This window comes from Pseudoliparis swirei, chromosome 13 (assembly GCF_029220125.1).
Source record: "Pseudoliparis swirei isolate HS2019 ecotype Mariana Trench chromosome 13, NWPU_hadal_v1, whole genome shotgun sequence".
Lineage (NCBI taxonomy): Eukaryota > Metazoa > Chordata > Actinopteri > Perciformes > Liparidae > Pseudoliparis > Pseudoliparis swirei.
The window spans coordinates 11454556-11476778 of NC_079400.1; the positions used below are offsets into that span (position 1 = coordinate 11454556).

Genomic DNA, 22223 nt, shown 5'->3' on the forward strand with positions numbered 1-22223 from the left:
ATATAATCTATAGTGTTGAGGTACAATAGAAGATTATTGGGTATAATCTAGAGTGTTGAGGTACAATAGAAGATTATTGGGTTGAATAGAAAGTATATTAGGTAGAATAGAAAGTCTTTAGCTACAATAGATGGCTGTTGGCTATAATAAATAGTGTTATGGTACAATAGAAGGTTATTGGGTAGAATAGTAAGTATATTGGTACAATATAAGATTATTGGGTAGAATAGGTAATACTGAGGTTCAATAGAATATTATTGGGTATAATCTATAGTGTTGAAGTACAATAGAAGGTTATTGGGTATAATCTATCGTGTTGAAGTACAATAGAAGGCTATTGGGTAGAATAGAAAGTCTTTAGCTACAATAGAAGGTAGTTGGGTATAATATAAAGTATATTGGTACAATATAAGGCTAATAGGTAGAATATATAGTGTTGAGGTACAATAGAAGGTTATTGGATAGAATAGTTAGTCTTAAAATACAATAGAAGGTTATTGGGTGAAATCTTTGGCTGCAAGATGTGTGTTTTAAAGCAGAATGGATAGTTTGAAGGTACAATAGAAGGTCTTGGGTAGAATATAAAGTATCTGGGTACAATAGAAGGTTTCTGGCTGGTTTTCTGTCTTTATTCAAGAGCGTGTTCTTTTCTTTTAAGAGCAGGACTCACTGATTTGTGTGATGTTTTCCTATGATTGAACAATAAAAACCTGCTCTTGAATAGAGCAAGCTCCATAAGTCTTGGGTAAAGTAGGTATTTAAGTCAAGGGTGTTAAGGATTTTCACTATTTGTAGCAAATGGTTATACAGTTGATACAATATTGTTTGGCTGTATCACAGACTGGAACTAGCTGTGAGTTGATGAGTTGCCACCAGTAAGGATTCACTGAAATCCCTCTTGACCACCAGTTCTCTCCCTGTCTCGCCACTGAAGGTCAGTTTTTACATGCAGATGGGCACTGTGACTTCTCCCACAGGCTAAAATGGCTTATATTATATTCTAGTGGCCTTTTCCTGGATGATGAGGGAGGGGCCGGACCACGTGAGGGATCTTTTACGAGAATAGCTCATTTTGGAAAAGAGGTCAGAGTTTGAAAACTGAATGCATATAGTTAGATAGCAAAGATATCCACCGTAGCAAGTTAATTAGTTTAACTGGTTGGCATTTGAAAACAAAAGGGTGAGATCAAACAAAATGAATTTCATTTATTTAAAAAAAGGGGGAGATCCTTAAATTTATGTCATATAATGAGAGAAAATGAAATCCACAGCTCACCCTGCCAAGATACCAGAACACGTAATGCTAGCTCTGCTGACCTCTCACCATGGATACGTGAGTAGTTTATTAATCTTCAACATTTCTCTGCCTGACATCCTCAGGAGTTGAAAAAGGCGTTGACGATCTGTAACTACATCTTCACCGTCATCTTCGTCCTGGAGTCCATCCTGAAGTTGGTGGCCTTCGGCTTCCGACGCTTCTTCAAGGATAAGTCAGTATTCAATTCGGGGATTTATTGACAGAAATAGACAATAATAATAATATAATATGTTTTCATACGTGAATAATGAACTGAAATGAAGAATCGTTGGGTTTTTGTGACGCCAGAACCAGCCACTCGTATCTCCTCATGGCAGGTCCTCTTCTCAGTGTCCGCCATCTTGTGCCGCCATGTTTTCCAATGGACGAACCATTTCTTTGAGCCTTCTATACATTACCTGAAGGCCAACGTGGGTATTGTCGACTTAGGTACTAAAAACCCGCTTGGAAAAGGAGAGTTGAGACTTTCAGTTGGATACAATCTGCAACCACACCAGTAGACGCCCCTTCGTCATGCACACTGGCCCTTTAAATGACGCCTTCGTCAAACATCTCCGACAAAGATCCGACAGAAATCCCGAAAAGAACATTTAACTCCTCGTTTTGACGCGTTGGCGGACCTGATATTGTAACGGAGCGGTGGTTAAAGGTACGGCTCTTTAACCTCTGAGTCATGTGGAAAATCTGAGGCAACATTCAGAGAGCTCAAATGAGCGTGTTTCTTAACGGGCTCCAGCGGATGGCTTCTCAGCGAGGCCTGTATGAATACAAACGGCCTCGTTAAACACCCATAAAACACGCCGCCTTAGATGATGTCATAGCTTTAAAATCACTGGCTTCCCGCTGAAAACCACACAATAACACACAATCGCACAACAGCACAAATGTATGCTAACACACTTCGATGCACACACACACACACACACACCTCAGTGGAGGCGTCATGTTTTTGGAACAGCGCTGACCACCAGGGGCTCCATGATGTCCACTCTCTCTGCCAGAGTTGATCCATTAATCCTCTTTTCATCCAGTTTGATATTACCACTATATTCATAAATACACACACACAGGTACACACAAACGCAACATTCACCCAAGACCTGGGGACTAATTTAATAAATCTCATTGGTATTTTGAGTAGATGTTCTCTTATCTTTCAGTGTCTGATTAAGGATGTTAAGGGAAAGCTCTGGAAGGGATCCATGGTGAAGGAACAATGGGCATTGATAAACCGGATTAGTACGACCACCCACCGCCATCCTCACAGACATTTTACTCTCACATTTTGTCATCCAGACATTTGTTCCGGAAAACATTAATTGCACAGGGGCTGAGACTCTGGATTGTGAACACTTTGAAGTCCCGTTTCCGTATCTGGGAAAGAGCGCAGCCCGCTGACTCCTCATCTATTCTCATGATACACTCACATTTAAATGATACCGTAGCTGCTTTTTTAATCGGCCTAATAACACTAACACATTCTGCACACTCCCATGCATCCAGAAAAGTGTCTCTAAATCTGAAGTTTATGTGATAAGCAAGCTGTGTGTGTTAAGCACTCGCCCCTGTAGGCTTGAAAGATCGTTCGCTCTTTCCCAGAAGCACCGCAGCTCGGATTCTTTCAGTTACACTGAATTCTTCAGTCAAACTCCTGGTTTGCACCACGGTTCAAAAGTCTGATGTGTGCATGTTCATATAACAGTTCATATAATATAATAAGGCAACTTATTTATTTTTTAAGTCAAAATGATGTTGCGTAGTGTGTGTGATCGTGGCTCTTGGTCCAGGTCTTTCCACCCGAGTTCACACTGCGATACGAAAAGGAGCTGACTCAGCAGAAGTCGCTGTGTCAAGTGTCATAGATTTCAAGTGAAAAGAAGTGCTCTAAGTCAGTGCTAGGGACTGACGGGTTGTGTGTGTGTGTGTGTGTGTAGGTGGAACCAGCTGGATCTGGCCATCGTGCTGCTGTCCATCATGGGCATCACTCTGGAGGAGATTGATGGCAACGCGCTGCCCATCAACCCCACCATCATCCGCATCATGAGAGTCCTGAGGATCGCACGAGGTATAGAACCCCCACATGTCTCCCTGTCCGTCCATCCGTCCATCCATCTATCATTCCATCCATCCGTCTATCCATTTCTCCATCCATCCATCTATCATTCCATCCATCCGTCTATCCATTTCTCCATCCATCCATCCATCCGTCCATCCACCCATCCATCCATCCATCCATCTATCATTCCGTCCATCCATCCGTCCATCCATCTATCATTCCGTCCATCCATCCGTCCATCTATTATTTCATCCATCCATCCATCTGCCCATCCACCCGTCCATCCATCCATCCATCTGTCCATCCACCCATCCATCCATCTGTCCATCCACCCATCCATCCATCCATCTATCATTCCATCCATCCGTCCATCCATCAGTCTATCCATCCATTCGTCCATCCACCCGTCCATCCATCCATCTATCCATCCATCCATCCGTCCATCGACCCATCCATCTCTACATCCGTCCATCCATCTATCATTCCATCCATCCGTCCGTCCATCCATCTATCATTCCATCCGTCCATCCCTCTATCATTCCATCCATTAGTCCATCCCTCTATTCGTCCACCCGTCCATCCATCCGTCGGACCGTCCATCCATCCGTCCATCCGCCTATCCATTTATCCATCCATCCCTTCATTCGTCCATCCATCCATCCGTCTGTCCATCCATCCATCAATCTGTCCATCCATCCATCCATCCCAACCTCTAGCTGACCCCCCAGAGAGACCCTCTCTCTCGTTCCCGGTGCAGTAACTGTTGGATGGTGAAGCAGCCGTCTCAGCGGGTTCAGGCGGTGTGAGGCGACCAGATGGCTCGAGGAACACAGCGAGCTGGCAACGCAGCGCCGAGTTAAAATGTTAGAGACAAAGACGGAGAAAATGGGATGAGGAGAGAAAGCCAAGGGAGGGAGAGAGTCCAGACACATGGCAGTGATTGGATTAAACTCTGAGAATATGAAAGAAGTCATGGGGGGGGGGGGGGGGGGAAATGAGAGGAGGAGGCGTGACGTCTGACCCGTCGAGTTGGAATGAAGTGAAGGAGGAGGAGACGCATGAGAGAGACGGAGTGGGCGTACAGAGTATCTGAAAGGAGAATAAATGGCGGGGCAGGTGGAGGTGTTTAGGAATTCTGAAAGGTTGAGTTAAAGAGACGGAGTGGGGGGTTGATCGGGAGGCAAAAAGAGGAAGACGAGGGCAGCGTTGTGTGCTTCCAGCTGATTACCGACCAGGTAATTGAAGATCAAAGGATGTCGGAGGGGAGGAAACGGGATGCAAAGAGGAGACCCGGCAGGAAGGAGGAGATAAGACGTAAGGGTGGGGAAGCTCACCGGTTTGGTCTGATTAATGGACGTGGAATAGAAGAAAAAAAGTAGCGGGGGAAGTCGTTATCGATTACTGTCACACATAAGCCCGGGCACAAACACATGCTCTTGTGTGTGTGTGTGTGTGTGTGTGTGTGTGTGTGTGTGTGTAGGGAGCAGTGATTTGGCTGGGTTCAGCAGTCGCCTCCTTTTCTATCTGGCATCCAACGTGCGTCTTCCGGCCGTATCGTTTCCACATTTCCTCGCCAACGTTGATTGGCTATTAAAGGAACAGTTTGTCATTTTTTACAGGAAATATGCTCGTCCGCCTCTTTGGAGACGATCGTTACCGCTCCTCAAGTCGTCAAGAGCGACGCCGTGACAGCCAGTTAGCTTAGCTTTAGCACAACGGATGGAATCAGGGGGAAACAGCTAGCCTGTCGACAATCCCGTGTCATTTACACGGTGGGTTGAATACAAATGTGTTTCTCGGTCTGGGCTTGGAGTTTTGTCATCACTGTGGGGTTGCTAGGCAACTGGTGGAAACTCCTGGAAGAAGAAAAAACCTAAATCTTCCGAGCGTCTCTACCTCACGACCCCTTGTTTTCCGCGTTATCTGTCAGTCTTGGTCGTACCTCCATCGGTACCCTTCGACCCGAAGGTGCTGAAAGCCCACATGTGTGACTCCACTGACGGAGCAGGATGAGCCTGTGAGGAAGGAAGATGTCGAGTCCTTTCCATTTCAGAGAAGGCGTGATGGCACAAGTCCCTGTTCTGTTATGTAAGACTGAACCATCTTCATATTGGTGAGACACTGTTTTATGTGTGTGTGTGTGTGTGTGTGTGTCCACAGTGTTGAAGCTCTTGAAGATGGCGGTGGGGATGAGAGCTCTGCTGGACACCGTTATGCAAGCCCTGCCTCAGGTACACCATCAACTCTCGAAAGAACATCCACCTGAGACACTGAATTCTCTTTTCCTTCCTCATCCATGTTTGTTTTTTGTATCCATGGAACTTTTCATCACATGTCCCACAGAAGCTGTCCCTCAAATTACATCCCGGAATCTTTCTTTTACTTTTTTTCCGTGCCACGTCGTTTTTCTCGTGAGCTTTTTTTTCTACTTTTCGTTGTGTTGCTGTTTTTTCCGCCGACTCCAGAGATTCTTATTTGCATAACCAACCGCCCCCCCCCCCGCCGAGAGATCAGGGAATGAATGTAGCTTCGGGCCCTTTGTTTTGAAGGGCGGTAGGTGGGTGTTGGGGCGGTGGAGTTGAAAAATGAGAACAACTTCGAGAGAGAGAGAGAGAGAGATAACTCTGTCATTCTCTGACTTTTTTAATACTCCCTCTGCACTGCCGCTCGTTCCAGGCTAATTCCTCCTGGAGCTGGTGTCAGAAGTGTTCATGATTAATACATCCCATAATAGGAAGGTGGTGGGAGTGGGAGCAGGTTGCCACACACCTGATTAGCATTGACACTCGCTCGATGAGCAGCCACGAATCCTCACGCTTCTCATCACCTCAACCCACCTGTGCATCAGAGCTGGTCCAGGATCAGCTGCGTGATTACACAGATTTATTCAGATTCATCTTCTTCCTTTATTTAAGCTTCTTACAAGTTGAAGACCTGTAAATAATGAAACGGCTCTCGTATCGCAGGGTCGACCAAATAAGACGCAGCGCCACGTTTGAGGAGCGTCACGTTGTCTTGAACGACGGCTGTAGCTCGTCTAATGTTCCCTGAACGCAGCACAGCATCGTGGGACAAAGGGAGAGCGTCTCAGAGCTCGAAGCTCTTCGAAGGCTTTTCATGGTCTGAGAACTGTTACCTTTACATTTACTGACATATTTTACCCTCGGGGTCAATTTGACCCCAGCAATTAAAACCTCCAGAAAATTATTAGAATTAATATTGTTTCCCAAGTTTAAGTGTGAGGTACTTTATGTTTATTTGTTGACTACCTAAATAGCCCTTTAAATATATTAAAAAGTTGATATTTCTTATATGTTTGACACAGTGAAAAACAGCCTGGGGTCAAATTGACCCTAAAGGTAACAGGAGGGTTAAAATGTTCAATGTGTTGGACTCATCCAGCTCCAGCTTACAGCCTCCTGACGATATAAATACTCCCAGAATGCATTTGTTCCTTTGCAATGGAAATACAACAAGGACCCCCAGAGGACGGAGGACTGACCCCCATGAAACAGGGCTGCTAACTTCAGTCCACATCACAGCACCATCTGATAGCAACATGTGTTAGGCTACGACTCGTTAGCATGACTCGGAGACGTTAGCTCATATTTACAGCAGATCTGTTTCCTGGCTTTTTGGGGTTTCGAGCCGAAGAGAAAGTGATCGTCCAAAGTCTTACTTACTCTCTTACTCACGTCCCCGTGCTCGCCGCACAGAGCCCGGTTACGGCCGCTCAGCTGTGATTGGTCCGTTTTTTCCGCTCTCAGCTGCTTCATCATTCACTTTTTCTCACTGGAAGCACTTGTTTGTTGTCCCTCGTTTATTTTGCCACGGATTACTCTCCTCTGACTAATCCTTCTCTCTCTCTCTCTCTCCCTGCTGTCTCTCTGCAGGTGGGGAACCTGGGACTCCTCTTCATGCTTCTCTTCTTTATTTTCGCAGCGCTGGGTGTGGAGCTGTTCGGCGACTTGAGTAAGGGACACACACCGCCCGCAGTCGTTCATTCCCCCCTCTGCGGGTTTTAATCCATCCGATGTTAATTGCTTTCTTTCTTTTCGTTGAGATGCCGTATTGATTTCTCTTTTTCACTTTCTAGCTTGTTGCTCTCGGACTAATAAAAACACCATTAGGGTTATTATCATGTAATTGCAAAGGCCCGATTGTTGTTACAACTGTCTTTGTCTCCACCTCTCTCCTTTACTGTCTGGCCATTCCTCCTCTTCCTCCTCCTCCTCCTCCTTTCCCAAGTCTGCGATGAATTACATCCATGTGAAGGTCTGGGGCGCTATGCGACGTTCAAAAACTTTGGGATGGCATTTCTGCTGCTCTTCAGAGTTTCCACCGGAGACAACTGGAACGGCATAATGAAGGTGAAACCACCACTGCAAACACACACACACACACACAGATGCGGCACGTTGACTCTTAAGGGAACACCGAGTAGGAGTCTCTGTAATCCCATTTAGTGGTGATGTTTTGGCATGCGGCGCCTTGTTTTTGCAGATGGCCACGAATCATGTGCTAAAAAGGGGCCAAATAACAGCGGGTACGACTCAGATTGGATCCTCTACGTTGCCAGTGACCTCAAATTGATTCTCACACGCTTTTTTTTATGTGACTGTCGGTGTGTTGTCTCTGCATTCCTTTTCGGGCCCGATCGGGGTAAAGACTCAGGGGATCGACAATGCCATCTCAAAAAACAATGATTGTTGTGAAGTGCGTTTATTTTAAATTGAAAACCAATTCCTCCAACGACTGGCGGCTGGAATCACATCCAGATAATAGATATCGGCATGTTTGAGTGGATAAGTCAAAACGTTCAGTGACGCGATAACAAGCGGATCACTAGCGCGGCCATCCTTCTGATAGCAGGCGAGACGTTCAGGGACCGATCGGCAAGCAGTCACACGGTCCTTATGAACGTTATCCAGGCTCATACATGCCGCTCATGCCCTGTGCCCGTGCGCCCCCTCCAGGACACGCTGAGGAACTGCGGCCAGAACAGCACTTGCTACAACACCGTGGTCTCGCCGCTCTACTTCGTCTCCTTCGTGCTGACCGCCCAGTTCGTCCTGGTCAACGTCGTCATCGCCGTGCTGATGAAGCACCTGGAGGAGAGCAACAAGGAAGCCAAGGAGGAGGCGGAGCTGGAGGCGGAGCTGGCGCTGGAGCGGCAGACGCACGGGGGGGGCGGAGGAGGAGACGTGGCGCCGACGAGGTCGCCCCAGCTCAACCCTCTGGCGCTGGGCGTGGACAGGGCGAGCTCGGCGGGGGGTTCCCCCCGCAGGGCCGCCGGCGGGGGGGGCGGGGACCAGGAGAGAGAGCGTCCCCTGGACTCGCCCACCGCCGATATAACCAGAGACTCGGTAAACATCGGAGCAGACCCCCCACCGTGCCCGGAGCCCCCGCTGGAGGTGAGGAATCGTTTTGCTGTTGCTCAACGAGCGTTTCGACATTCTTTGAGCCGTGTCTTTTGGTTGTTGTCTTTTGATGTCCCTAAAGATGCTCTCCATGCCCCTGTGATCGTTGTCTCGGCCCACGCATGGATAAGATCCACAGCGTTACAAGTACAAGTGAGATATCGAGCCAGCCCATAAGAGATGCCCCCCCCCCCCCCCCCCCCACACGTCTCCAAACCATCCGTTCACTCTCTGACATCATAGACGTCTTGGGAGGAATGTCTCTTCACTGCCTAAACCGTGGCCCACATGTAAACGAGCGTTGGCCATAATAAGACATGTTATGCATGCATTCAGAACATAAACGGGGCGCATTTATGAGGGAGGTGTCCAACATCAGAGTCAAGCACTGGATATGCAAATGTTTTATTTTGGGTAACGCATACTGACCCATGACAGCATGGTTTACATGAGTGTGTGTGTGTGTGTGTGTGTGTGTGTCTGGTCCCCTGTTTGAGGACATGCCAGTCACAGACAGGTCACAGTGCCATGGGAAAGCTGGACCACAGGGCCTTGTTGTTCACTTAAACAGCTATTCCCAGACAGCGGGGGAACTTTTTTTGTTGGAGGGGAGGGGGGGTAGGAAGTAGAGGTCTCGCTGTCGTGTGTGTTTTCTCTGTGAGATGTTATCTCTCCTTTCCTCCGCTACTCCTCCAGAAACATGTGGTGAAGCCGCAATCTCCTGTGGGAGACCAGCGGTGCTGTTCTGCCCCTTAGTGGCATTAAATGGCAACTCACACGAGAGCCAGGGTGGATGGTTGGGGGGAGGTTATATATATATATATAATATAATATATATATATAAAATAAATAATTATATATTTATTTTATATGTATGCATAATATATACATATAATTTATATGAATGATATATATTATAAATATATATATATTTAATTAATATATATATTCAGATGCAGCTTGGACGCCCATTTAGGACGTGTTTTATCTTCTCTTATCTTGTATCTTGTCTCATGTCTTGTTTCTGCTTGTATATCTGTGTTTGTTTTTCGACCTGATGGATTCTGTTCCTCCCCTTTCTTTCTTTGTGATTCACTCTCTCTCTCTTTCCACCTCTCTTCCGTGTCTCTGTCTTTCCATCTCCTTCCACATGTCTTCTCCCTCTGCATCCTTTAAGTTTGACTCGGTCTCTCTGGCCATCCGGGGTTCAATGGAGGGAGAGTTGAGTTTGATGGACAACCTGTCGCGCTCCGTCTGCCAGTACTACGCGCTGCCCCCCAAGACCCCCCAGACCCCCAAGAACCCCAAGCCCCGCAGGCACAGCAGCGACGAGAAGGTCAATAACCACCAAAGTGATGACTCACTCATTTTCACACGTCACAGGTCTCATTTTTCAGAGAAATCATGGGGTAAAAAAATGAAAATTGCAAAACAGAAAATGGTGCCGTCATTTCTGATTATCATGACTGAACCCAGAGACATTACAGAAAGGATTTGCCTCCTTTACACAAGACTAAATACCATAATATGCCTTTCAAGGGTCGGTTAATCTAAACAACAAAACATCCCATGTTCTCACTCGAGAGGCCCAGGTGAGTTAAAGGTGAAGGGAGTTTAGATTCGGGCTGTTTTTGTGCTCGCTGCAGTAATGAAGTGTTACAAATAAACAATAGCCACACGTTGTTTATGAAACGAGGCCCAGGCCACTCACTACCTCACTGGAACTACTTTCAACCCAGGAAATAGTCCCCATGTGGATTATTATTATTAACGATGATTCTAGACACTGAGACGTTGTGGTTTTATGATTAGGATTCACATGTAGCTGTATTTATTCTGTATTTAGGTATGCTGATTTGTTCCAATTTACTCATTTATTCCATTTCATTTATCTCACTCTACATACATGTAAATACATATATTTACATACATGTAGATATATATCTACATGTATGTAAATATATAAACATATATATATATGTATATATACATATATATATATGTGTATATACTGTATACAGGACTGTCTCAGAAAATTAGAATATTGTGATAAAGTTCTTTATTTTCTGTAATGCAATTTAAAAAACAAAAATGTCATGCATTCTGGATTCATTACAAATCAACTGAAATAATGCAAGCCTTTTATTCTTTTAATATTGCTGATTATGGCTTACAGCTTAAGAAAACTCAAATATCCTATTTCTAAATATTAGAATATCATGAAAAAGTATACTAGTAGGGTATTAAACAAATCACTTGAATCGTCTAATTAACTCGAAACACCTGGAAACACATTTTCAAATGTTTGATTTTGTTTTGCTGTTATAAATCTTTTCTTTTACTTGGTCTGAGGAAATATTCAAATTTTATGAGATAGGATTTTAGAGTTTTCTTAAGCTGTAAGCCATAATCAGCAATATTAAAAGAATAAAAGGCTTGCAATATTTCAGTTGATTTGTAATGAATCCAGAATGCATGACATTTTTTTTTTTAATTGCATTACAGAAAATAAAGAACTTCATCACAATATTCTAATTTTCTGAGACAGTCCTGTATATATAACTACATGTAGATATATATATATATGTGTATATATATATATATATATAAATGTATGTACATATATAAACATATATATACATATATATGTGTATATATATAACTACATGTACGTCGATATATATATATATGTGTATGTATATATTTATATATATTTACATACATGTATATGATATACATATATGCAGGCACGTGCACAGATAGAGCCCTAGTGGTGCTCAAGCACCAGCCCCTTTTGCCCTGGATGAGTAAAGTGCCCTTTTTGCTGGAGACACATTTTTTTTATTCATCCGTATTTAAGAATAAACGTTACTCTCTCTCTGTCATCAAGTCCCCCCAAATGTGTTTTAATATCCGACGGGGCATTTATTTGAGTTCTTGTGAGAATTTCGCCTAGACCCGCTCCGCGGTGCTCACGAGCCCCCCCCCCCCCCTCCTCCTCCCTCCTCCTCCTCCACTTCCTCCTCCGCGCAGTGCTCCTCGCGCCACCGAACGGGTGCACCTCCTTCTCCTCTGACCCGCAGCATCAGACCAACAGGTCATGACGGTGTTTGTCCCCTGACGTTGTTTTGTGATAAATCAACCACAACATTAGCGCTGCTGAAAACATGACGTCACAACTGGTCCGACGGTTCCTAAAAAAATAAACAAACAAAAACTCCGTGATTTCAAAGCCTCGTCCAGCTGTTTACTGACGTTAGTTATGTTTAGAGAATAGAGAGAGGGAGAGAGAGAATTCAAGAGAAAAGAGAGAGAGAGAGAGAGAAGAGAGAGGAGAGAGAAAAGAGAGAGAGAGAGAGAGAATTCTTATTCCGTTCTATTCAACAGGGGCTAGTCTAGGATTTGCATGGCCAGACTGAAAAAAAATCATAAGGCCTCTCTTGTTCAGAGGGCCGGGCCAAATATGGAGGCGGGCCGTATCCGGCCCGCGGGCCTTAGTTTGAGGACCACTGCTCTTGGCTGTTGATGTCTATCAATATCGCTCATTTTGAAAATGACGTAAGAGGGCAATACGGATCCGTATCAGACCAGCGAGGAGGGCAATACGTGGCTGGCATGACGACCCATTAGCCAATCAGAATGCTTGTACTGTTGTTGCTATATAATAATTAGGGCTGTGAAACGATTAAAAATTTTAATCGGATTAATCACAGGTTTTTGTGGATTAATCATGATTAATCACATATTACCGATATTCTCGGTATATTTTGTGAGAACATAGAGATTTATGACAAAAGACGGATATATACATTTATACATTCTTCTATACAATGGTGCTGCAACTCAGCAGTTATTTAGCAGTTTTCTTCCATATGGAACATTAATACATCTTCATCATAAACAGAATGTTTAACCCTCCTGTTACCTTTCGGGTCAATTTGACCCCATTCAATGTTTAATGTCGGTGTTCTTTGGGGTCAATTTGACCCCAGGCTATTTTCACTGTGTCAGACATATCAGAAATATCAACTTTTTTATTTATTTAAAGGGCTATTTAGGTAGTCAACAAACAAACATAAAGTACCTCACACTTAAACTTGGGAAGCAATATTAATTCTAATAATTTTCTGGAGGTTTTAATTGCTGGGGTCAAATTGACCCGAGGGTAAAATATGTTAGTAAATGTAAAGGTAACAGGAGGGTTAAACAGAACATTTTTCTCTTGTTTGTCAACCATTAACTCCACCATGATACAATCTAAAGGCCTCTAGTCTTCCTCTAGCAGCTGCTGAGGCAAACTGACTGTGTGGGTTTTCTTCATGAACTGGGCCGTGATGAAAGGGACGGCGGGGACACCGCTGCAAAGCTGAAACCTCACCGACACGGACACGGACAGGTGGACAGATTGACAAGTGACTTTTTTTTTGCTCGGTCCCGATGCGCGCGCACGGAGCTCTGTGGCGCGCGAGACGGAGATCGATAAGTGTTAACGCAACGCGAAGAGACAGAAATGACATGCTGCTGTGGAGATAAGATCAACAACAGACGTTTAGTTTAATAAAAGAACAAAGACGTGCGATAGAGAACATGTCAGGGGGCGGGCCAATCTCTTTAATGTCATGCGATCTACCAACACTACGCCGCGATCGACTGGCAGGTCGCGATCGACGTGTTGAGACCCTGATCTACAGGAAGTAAAAGTCGTAACAAGGTTTCCGTAGGTGAACCTGCGGAAGGATCATTACCGATGAACAGACCGTCTGCATGAGAGCGGACAGAGTTCAGATTGAAGTGGTGGATTGGAAGCTCATTTTGCAAGTGACTTTTTTTTCGTCCTGACGACCAACAACAGACAGATTGGAAGCTCATTCTGTGCATGCGTTAAATGCGTTAAAAAAAAAAAACTAGTTAAACCTGTAATTGAATTAACTGAGTTAACGTGTTATTTTTCACAGCACTAATAATAATTCATCTTTATTCATAAAGAAAATGTAAGCTAGCGGTCTGATGCTGCCAGAGGAAACGCAGGTTGAGGACAGCATCATTAGTGTATTGCTGCTTGTGCTTCAACTCTGTCAGAATTTTTTTGGGCATTGGGTGCCCTTTTTTTTGGTTTGAGCACCTGCCCCCCAAAATGTCTGTGCACGTGCCTGCATATATGTATATATATCTATGTGTATGTATATATATCCACATGTATGTGGATATATATACATATATACTGTATTGAAGTTTTCTTCTCATTTTCTCATAAAGAAGTAAATTAAACTGTGATTGAAATAATCTCGACTCACAGAAAAACGTTTATTTACATGATTAGTAAACTTCAATGAGGTCACAAGCAACAATAACAAAAACAACAACAACAGTGTGGAGCCGCTGGTTAGGTGGGATTGAATTATTTAAATTAAGATTTAATCAAAGTTGACAAAGTTTGAGATGAGTTTGGTTGACTCAATGACTCTAGGCTGCTATCAATGAAATAGCAGAATAGCAGAGGAATTTTTGACGTTTGCATCAAAAAAGAAAGAACAGTAACAAAAACACACACATCGCGCACGGGGCCACACTCAATAGATGAGACGTCCTTATGAGACGCCAGCTGGGACACGTCTCAGTGTCTGGGGCCCTCTGATGGGTCAGGTGTCATTATACAGGTGACATTATATTCAGTGTAACAGTCCTGGAATAAAACCTTCTACCTTTTTTTCTTTCGGATATCAACTTTCATTACCAGGAGCTGATTTTACACATTTTAAGGATGCTTTGTGCGTAAGTTAGCGCGGGACTGGAGCTGCGCTAACTTAAACCATTGTTATCACTCTGGATACGAGCTGAGCCAGAACCACAGACACAGCCACTCCCCTCCACAGCTCCGCAGCGCTCCGCTCAGCAGCCTCTCGGAGGTGTTGGTTCTCACACCGTCTCTGTTCATCGAGTCCGCAGCTCGCTGCTGTGAACCAGTGAGATTTGTCTCCTCAGAATCAGCAGGCTGTGTGTGTGTGTGTGTATGTGTGTGTGTGTGTGTGTGTGTGTGTCATCACACTGCTGTTCATAACCCAACAATTGAATCATATAAATAGTGTGGTTTTTCTATCAGCCACTGAGATTTTGTATCTCTGTTACCGGGCGGTCTTGGCCAAGATTAAAACATAAAATCATAAAACGTTCACATAAAGGGCGACAGACCTCAAACACACCAGGAACATCAATGACATTATGTAATGATTCATTGTTAGGACAAGAACACTCAAATGTCCCTCGATACTTTAAACTGTGTTCTACGACGAAAAACAAGGACGCCGCACGGACTGTCAATCACCTTGTAGCCCCGCCCCTAAAGCGTCCCCTGCTTTATGGTCCGCTTTACTCTAAATGACCATAATGTACTAAATGATGACATCATGCTGTATAGAAGAAGACTTGAAACTAGAGATTGAGACACAAACTCATGTTTACAATATTTACTGAGGGAATACATCAAGAGTCATTTATATAGACTTCTATACAACCAGAGGACTCGCCCCCTGGTGGTCAGGAGAGAGAATGCAGCTTTAACACATGAAGCATAGACTTCTCCACAACCAGAGGTATCACCCCCTGGTGGCCAGTAGAGTCATTCCTTATAGACTTCTTTACAATCTGACTTCTATACAACCAGAAGAGGTTGTTGAGGTCGTTGTTTGGTCGCCGGCCGCCTTACATCGGAAACATTTAACTTTTTCTAAAAAGAAACTTCGAAAGGTCTTCCATCCAGACATTTCCACGCCTCCAGATTCACACGCCTCCTGTTAGCTGCAGTGTGTGTGTGTGTCCTTATCTTTGTGCGTTGTCTCTGCTCACCAGCCGTTGTCTCTCCCCGTCTAGATCCCTCTAGCGGAGATGGAAGCTCTGTCTCTGGCCTCGGACCAGTCCTGGTCCCTAGCTCTGACCGACGACTCGGCCCCCGGAGACTCTAACCCCCCCTCTCTAACCATGGAATGCAATGTACTGACGGCGCCTCTCTTTCTCTCACTCCATCTCTCTTCCTCCTCTCCGCAGTCTCTCGTCGTGTGTTTCCCTTCACGGGGCTCTTCCAAAGCCACTTGTTCCCACACGCAACAACAGGATTACATCGTACTCCCAGCACGATTCTAAACAACAAAGAAATGAGCTTTTCTCTTTTGTTAATATTTGGATCAAATGCCTCGTGTGTGAAAAGATGTGTGAGCGCTAATGAAGCCCCGGAGGAGTCCACCCCGATCCTCCACCCCGATCCTCCACCCCTCCGCTCAGCTCAAAGAGCTTCCTTCTAGCTCATTGTTTTTGGTATTTCTGACCCACAATGCAACACTTGGGATTAACTCTCTGCTCTCTCCCCGTTGTTGTTGCTGCTGCTGCGGTGGGAAAATATGTTCAGCAATAGCGGAAAAAGATTACAAACAAATATTGCAGTGTTTTTAGTTTAGCTTTGTTATTACACTACAGACGTTGGAAACACACGTTCTGGGTGTAGTCACATGTGTGATACGTCACTGTCACCACCGTGTCCTTTATTTTCTCCTCACAAGGACACGATGTCGTGCCTGTAGAGCCGTGAGTGCATCCACGGCGTCCCGTCTCAGTGGGCTCTGGGGGGGACGTCTTCCCGTTTAATTGAAAAGTTAATGGAATGCCAACCGGGTGTCGGGTTATAATTTTAAAAAGTAGTTTGACGATCGCACGTCTTCCCCCGGAGACTGGGACCACCGTAACCGTGGCGCTCTCACGATTGGAGGGACCCGTTAACGGGACCGTGTTGGGATAAACGTTCACACACACAAAAAGAAAAAGAGGAGGAGGATAAAAGGAGCACAAGAGGCATTGAACGACCCCGGTGAATCTCACCCTCTCTCTTCCCTTTCTCGTTCCACCTCTCCGGCCTCATGCGTGTGCAGTCCAGTAGAATAGTGCGCCGACTCACCTGCCGCTCTTCTCTCCTTTGTCTCTACACCGAACTCGCAGTTGTCTCTCTCTCCCTGTAACGTGTCCTTCCTTTTCTTCTTCTTCTGTGCTTTACATGTGAGTCTCACGGTCCTTTTCTTCGTCCGTGTTTGTTCTCGTCTTCCGTCCTCTGGTTTCTTTTTTCTTTTTCCAGTAGCTCTGTGATGGCTGTGAGCCGGTCCTGTGATGGGTCCGACTGGCCCAGCTCACACACACACACACACACCACAGAGCAGACAATAGAAGTCCAGCATCTCTCAAAAAAGAAGAAAGAAAGTGCTTGTCACGCTGGCCCTGGCGCAGTCTGGTTTCTGTGATCTGAGCCAGTCGACCCCGACATGCACACATCTGTTGTTCTGTGTATGCCGATGACCTCACAATGGTGTCTTTGAGCTTTGGGTTCTCCCTCCGGCCCGCAGAGGGACCCCTGACTCCCTCGTCTCTCTCCCCAGCCGGAGCAGCTGGGCCCCGGGGGGCCGCCGGAGGACAACCTGCTGAGTGTCAGGAAGCCTGCGGTGGGACGCACACACTCCCTGCCCAACGACAGCTACATGTTCCTCCCCCTGCAGCTGGTGGAGGCCGCGGATCCGCCTCCAGCACACCTTCTAGCACAGACACAGGGGCCCCAGCACACACTGGGCACCTCCAGGGGCCACTCAGGTAATGTGTGATATGATATGATAGTCATTTTTAAACTTACTGCGACAAAACACCTCGTAAGAGCCATTTTGGTTTGTTTTTACTTCGTTGGAACTCCCACCGCTAGGGGGCGCTGGACCGCTGTAGATTAAGAGAGAGGCCAATATAATCAGGGGAGCACGAGGGCCAGGTGTTGCTAAATGAGCAGGAGCACACCGTTTTTGAAATTGTGTTTTGATTTCATGCATTTTTGGGGGGAATAGACAAATGGCTTTTGGACAAGGAACGTATATGTTGGTTTGTGTTGGAAGCCGTACAACTTTATGAATAAATAACTATTCACATCACAAACTATATACAAAACTAAACCTCCAAGCCTCCACAGTGATAAGCAACGGGGTTACTACACACATATGTAGTGTTTGTGTAATGCACCGGGTCATCTTATTCACTTATGTTGATCCTGAAATTATGATGAGTGAGACACGGGAGGCCCTGTAACGAGACGCAGTGAAGGACCAACACACCCAGCCTTTCTGTTGCCGGGCAGGTTCCAGCAGCTCGGTGCGGTCCCAGTCGGAGGAACGCTCCCCCCAGCAGCTGAGCGTCCCCGCGGACCTCTTCAGACCCATCAGCCCCCACAGCCTCTCCGACTCCGAGTGCATACCACGACTTCCCCCCCCCAGGCGCGCGCACACGCTCAGCCGGACGCTCCGCAGACAGGTGACTATGAACCATCAACCGTTTTCAGATCGTCCTTTTAATCCCCCCCAAAAAAATCTCTTCTCCTGCCGGGGTCTGTGCCGTATGGGATGAGAGCTCCGTTAGAGTTATTCCTCAGACCAAAGAATACTGTGATCACTTTTTTTGTGTGTATATCTTTAAATCTCAGATTTCAGTGTGGCCCTGAAGGAAAGAGAGAAATAAATGGGTTTCTTCCCATTTGGACCAAAGTGTTTTAGCCAATAATCGTTGTTCCATTGTTTTTGTTATTGTCAGTGTTATTGTAATTCTCAGTGTGGCCACAAGAGGGCACTACAGCCCTGTTTTCTAAGTGGGACTGAAAACGTTTACATTTCTCCTTGCACTCTAAACATAAGTCACGTATATTGTGTCTTAGCTACTTATTTAACACTTTTTGTCTTTCTTTTTCCTAGATATGTATTTAATCAACATTAATCTGCTTTTAGGAAAAACAAGCACGCTTAGATTAGAACATGGTGTTGTGGTGCACTCCGATCTCCTTTTGCCCAAATGAATGAAGTGATGCTGACATTTTTAAAAAATGAAAATAGAAAAATAATCCCTGGCAGAACGTAAACACAAACGCAGGACAGGGATCCCTTTTTGTTTTTATTTTCTTCCCCGCGGGCTCCTCTTGTTGCAGAGAGAATCGGGTTCACGTCTTTCCTGAATCCCGTTCCTTCGTCGCATGTTCTAAACCGTTTCACTCTTCTCCCTCCTCCCCCCTCCCCTTCCTCCCGGTATTACCGTATCCGCTGCCTCCATACCTCCACACGGTATCTGTTGCTCTCTGATCTCAGCTCAGTTGGGCCCAAAAGCCGCCCGACCCCGAGCTGCTGCTCAGACACAGATACTCCTGTTTCTGAAACGCCGGCACACTTCAGCTCCCCTTTCAGAAACAATGGACTCCCATGTTCATCTTCCAAGAGACAACCAGATTGAACCCCTCCCCCCTCGCCCTCCTTGCCCCCCTTTTCCCCCTCTGACCCCGCCCCCTCCGTCACTCATTTAGTTGTATTACCCCCCTGCTAACCGTCAGCAAACAAAGCGTCCGAAGCCTCTTCATGTAGCATCGCGTCAGCGGATTCCAGAGCCGAGGGACGGAAAGACAAAAAAAGATGCCGTTTCCGGCTTCGACATTTTACCCAGAATGCAATGCACTTAGCCACACGACAGACGATACAACTCAGGGGATTGCTACAGAACAGCCAGCGAGTGCTGTCCCTATGCATTTGCCCATTTTTTACATGCCGTGTAGCGCAGTGGTAGAGCGTTATGACTTTTCTATGGATAGGTTAGTGCTTTGAGGCGTGTAGCTGTCCACTATATTCCATATAGACGAGTTATTAGTAAACTAATAACAACGTGAGACGGTTCCCTTTGTGGTGTTCCAGTTATTATGTATTATTTGGTGTCACGTTGCTGTGGGTTGTGACATGTTTGGCCACAAAGTGGCGCCGTGGAGAGGAGTCCGAACATTTCTCCCCAAAAAGTGCCACGCCCCTTATTTAAACCCACCCGAAACCAGTCATGCGGACATTTTCATGATGAGTTGTAGCATGGAACCCTTCCTCTTCCTCTTCCTCAGTAGCTGCATGCCGTTGCCCTGTTGGCCTCACACCCTGCGGATGGTTTTGTTCAGGGGGGGGGGGGGGGGGGGGGGGCACAACGTTCCCAATTTGGTTGTAAATCGAACCGCAAAATTGTTTGACAGGGTGTTGATGAGTCAAAGGTCGGCGGGCGAGGTGGTCTGGGTCAGAGTTCACCGCGCTAGCCGAGTCCTGAGACGAGACGAAGAGCTTCTTACGTCACGTCACTTGATAATTATCATTTTTGTTTATCTCAACAAATTGAGCCGCGGGACTCGAGATCAGGGCCGGCGGGCGACCTCGTCTTTGACCCAAACTGCTGCTTCTCATCTTCATCACCTTTTAGACTAACTAGTCTCCCCCCCCCTCTCATCTCCCCTGATCCCACGTACCCTCGCTATCCCCCCATCTCCTCCTCCATCATTTCTTCACCGCACATTTACCTCCCTCCATCTCCCTCACCCTTCTCTCTCCTGAATCTCCTCCCCTTCCCCCCTACATGCCCCGTCTTCCAGGTCGCCGTGTCTACTGATTCTCAAGAGGCCCTGTGTTCAGACGGAGGGGAGAGCAACAAAGGACTCGTGAACGTGGCCTCTCTGGGCCTCCCTCCGTGCCCCTCCTCCTCCCCCTCCTCCTCTCCCCGCTCCTATTACTATCAGCAGCCCGCCACATCCGGCCCCTCCCCTAAGCCGCCCCGCCCCGGCAGCGTGCACACCCAGCTTTACGACCAGCACTGCCTCGCCTCCCACTCGCCGACGCCCCCCTCGCGGGCCAGGCCGCACCAACAGGAGGAGGCCTCGGCGGACCAGGAGGTGTCCCTCATTATCGACGGGGTGTTGGCTAGCGGCGGCGTCACGGCGGAGGCGAGCGGCGAGGAGAGCCAGAGTGTGAGCCAGAGGCCGCTGAAGAGGTTCTACAGCGCTGACGCGCAGGGTCTCAGCGCGGACCCCCGGCCCCGCCCCCGCCCATACTCCTGGCTGGACGACCCGCGCTCCTCGGCGGAGTCCGGCCCACGGCGCAGCGCCTCCGGCTTCGTGTCGCGGGCCGACAGCCTGCAGACCCCCGCTCACGCCTCGGTGCCCTCGCCGCGACACAAGAAGAAGATGAGCCCACCCTGCATCTCCGTGGACCCCCCCGTCGGACAGGAGGGCCTCTACCCGGGCGGGGCGGGCCGACTCGGGAGCATGACGGGGCTGGGGGGGTTGGGGATGCCCCCTCCTCTGCCCAGCAGGGACACCTGCCTGAGGAGGAGAGCGCCCTCTAGTGACTCGAAGGACTCCTTTGACCTGGGGGTTGGGGAGGGCTCGGGACTGGACGGGGGCCCCCCAAACCCCAACGCCAACCCCAAGCTACTGACTCCTCCCAGAGAAGACAAACCCTGAGCACTGAACACTGATACGCCCACACACACACACACACACACACGCACACACAGACACACACACAGCTGGACGAACCCTTCACACACACATCAGTGATGGTGATAGTTCTAGTAATAATGCTGTAGAGAGTAATAAAGGTGAAACTACAACCGCTGGTGAAAACATCCTTGTTGCATAAGGTGTGCGTACTGTAGTCATGTGACCTTGTCTTTGTATTGTTCCTGCCAAGAGAAGCCGGGAGGAAGAGGACGCCGGAGACAACCATGCGACACGTTCCTCTTCACGCTCCTTCTGCATGCCACTGGCTGCAGCTTGACCCCATGACCTCTGGAGTGACATCAGCCCCCCCCCCCCCATCCCTCCCACTCCCCCCTCCAGGATGTGGCGCCCTCTGTGGCCGCCGTCTGAACTGCCTGGTGTCATGCGGGGTGGGCTTTGCGCGGTCAGTGGAGGTACAAAGCAATATGAACGTTTTAGAGACACTATTTTCTTAAATTATTGGGCCATAGTGTTTGTACAGGGTGTTGTCGTTTTTAATTTCAATTGTTTGTTTGTTTTCCGCGTTTTTCTTCTTCTTTTCTTTCATGTTTTCTTTGTCAAAATGGTTTTGTCTTTGTCCTTTTTTTTTTTTTTTTTTCATTGTAGGATATTTCTAGCTCTCGTGGTTTACTGAGGAAGAGTGAAAGTTTTTTCAAAGTGCTGAAAACCATGTATTTGTAGGAATAATATATAAATATATATATATATATATACATATCTCTATATATATATATTGATATACATATGAAAAAAAATAAGTCATTAAACTGAGTTTGGATTTTTAAGCACACGCATCAGCCTGTGGTGGTTTGATTGTGAGGGGAACCAGAGGGACGGGGAGCTCCGCCTCTGATGGTCGGCAGGTTATGAAGACGGAAGATCAACTTCCCCAAAACAGACATTTCCAATTGATTCCACAGTTTCCCAAAACTTGAAGCTGCGCGAGGGGCGGGGCTTATCTCCATGACTCGTCTCCGTAAAGACCCTTATCATGTCCTTCATCCACCATGAAGAACTAACCAGTAGTTCTGCTTTATACTTGTTGAGGACGTCCCACACACGTCTGAACATCTA

The 22223-nt window shown here is 46.7% G+C and overlaps 1 protein-coding gene across 1 annotated transcript in view; it reads left to right on the forward strand.

The window, feature by feature from the left end:
* Positions 1-21943, forward strand: part of cacna1g (calcium channel, voltage-dependent, T type, alpha 1G subunit) — a 146942-nt gene extending 124999 nt beyond the window's left edge. Inside the window, exons 26-34 of the mRNA XM_056429253.1 lie at positions 1381-1490; positions 3253-3383; positions 5535-5605; positions 7268-7346; positions 7623-7744; positions 8351-8788; positions 17209-17416; positions 17946-18118; positions 20244-21943. Of these exons, the coding sequence (XP_056285228.1) occupies positions 1381-1490; positions 3253-3383; positions 5535-5605; positions 7268-7346; positions 7623-7744; positions 8351-8788; positions 17209-17416; positions 17946-18118; positions 20244-21110 (2199 nt within the window). The 3' untranslated portion in view covers positions 21111-21943. The remainder of the gene's footprint in view (positions 1-1380; positions 1491-3252; positions 3384-5534; positions 5606-7267; positions 7347-7622; positions 7745-8350; positions 8789-17208; positions 17417-17945; positions 18119-20243) is intronic.
* The last annotated feature ends 280 nt before the right edge of the window (positions 21944-22223 follow it).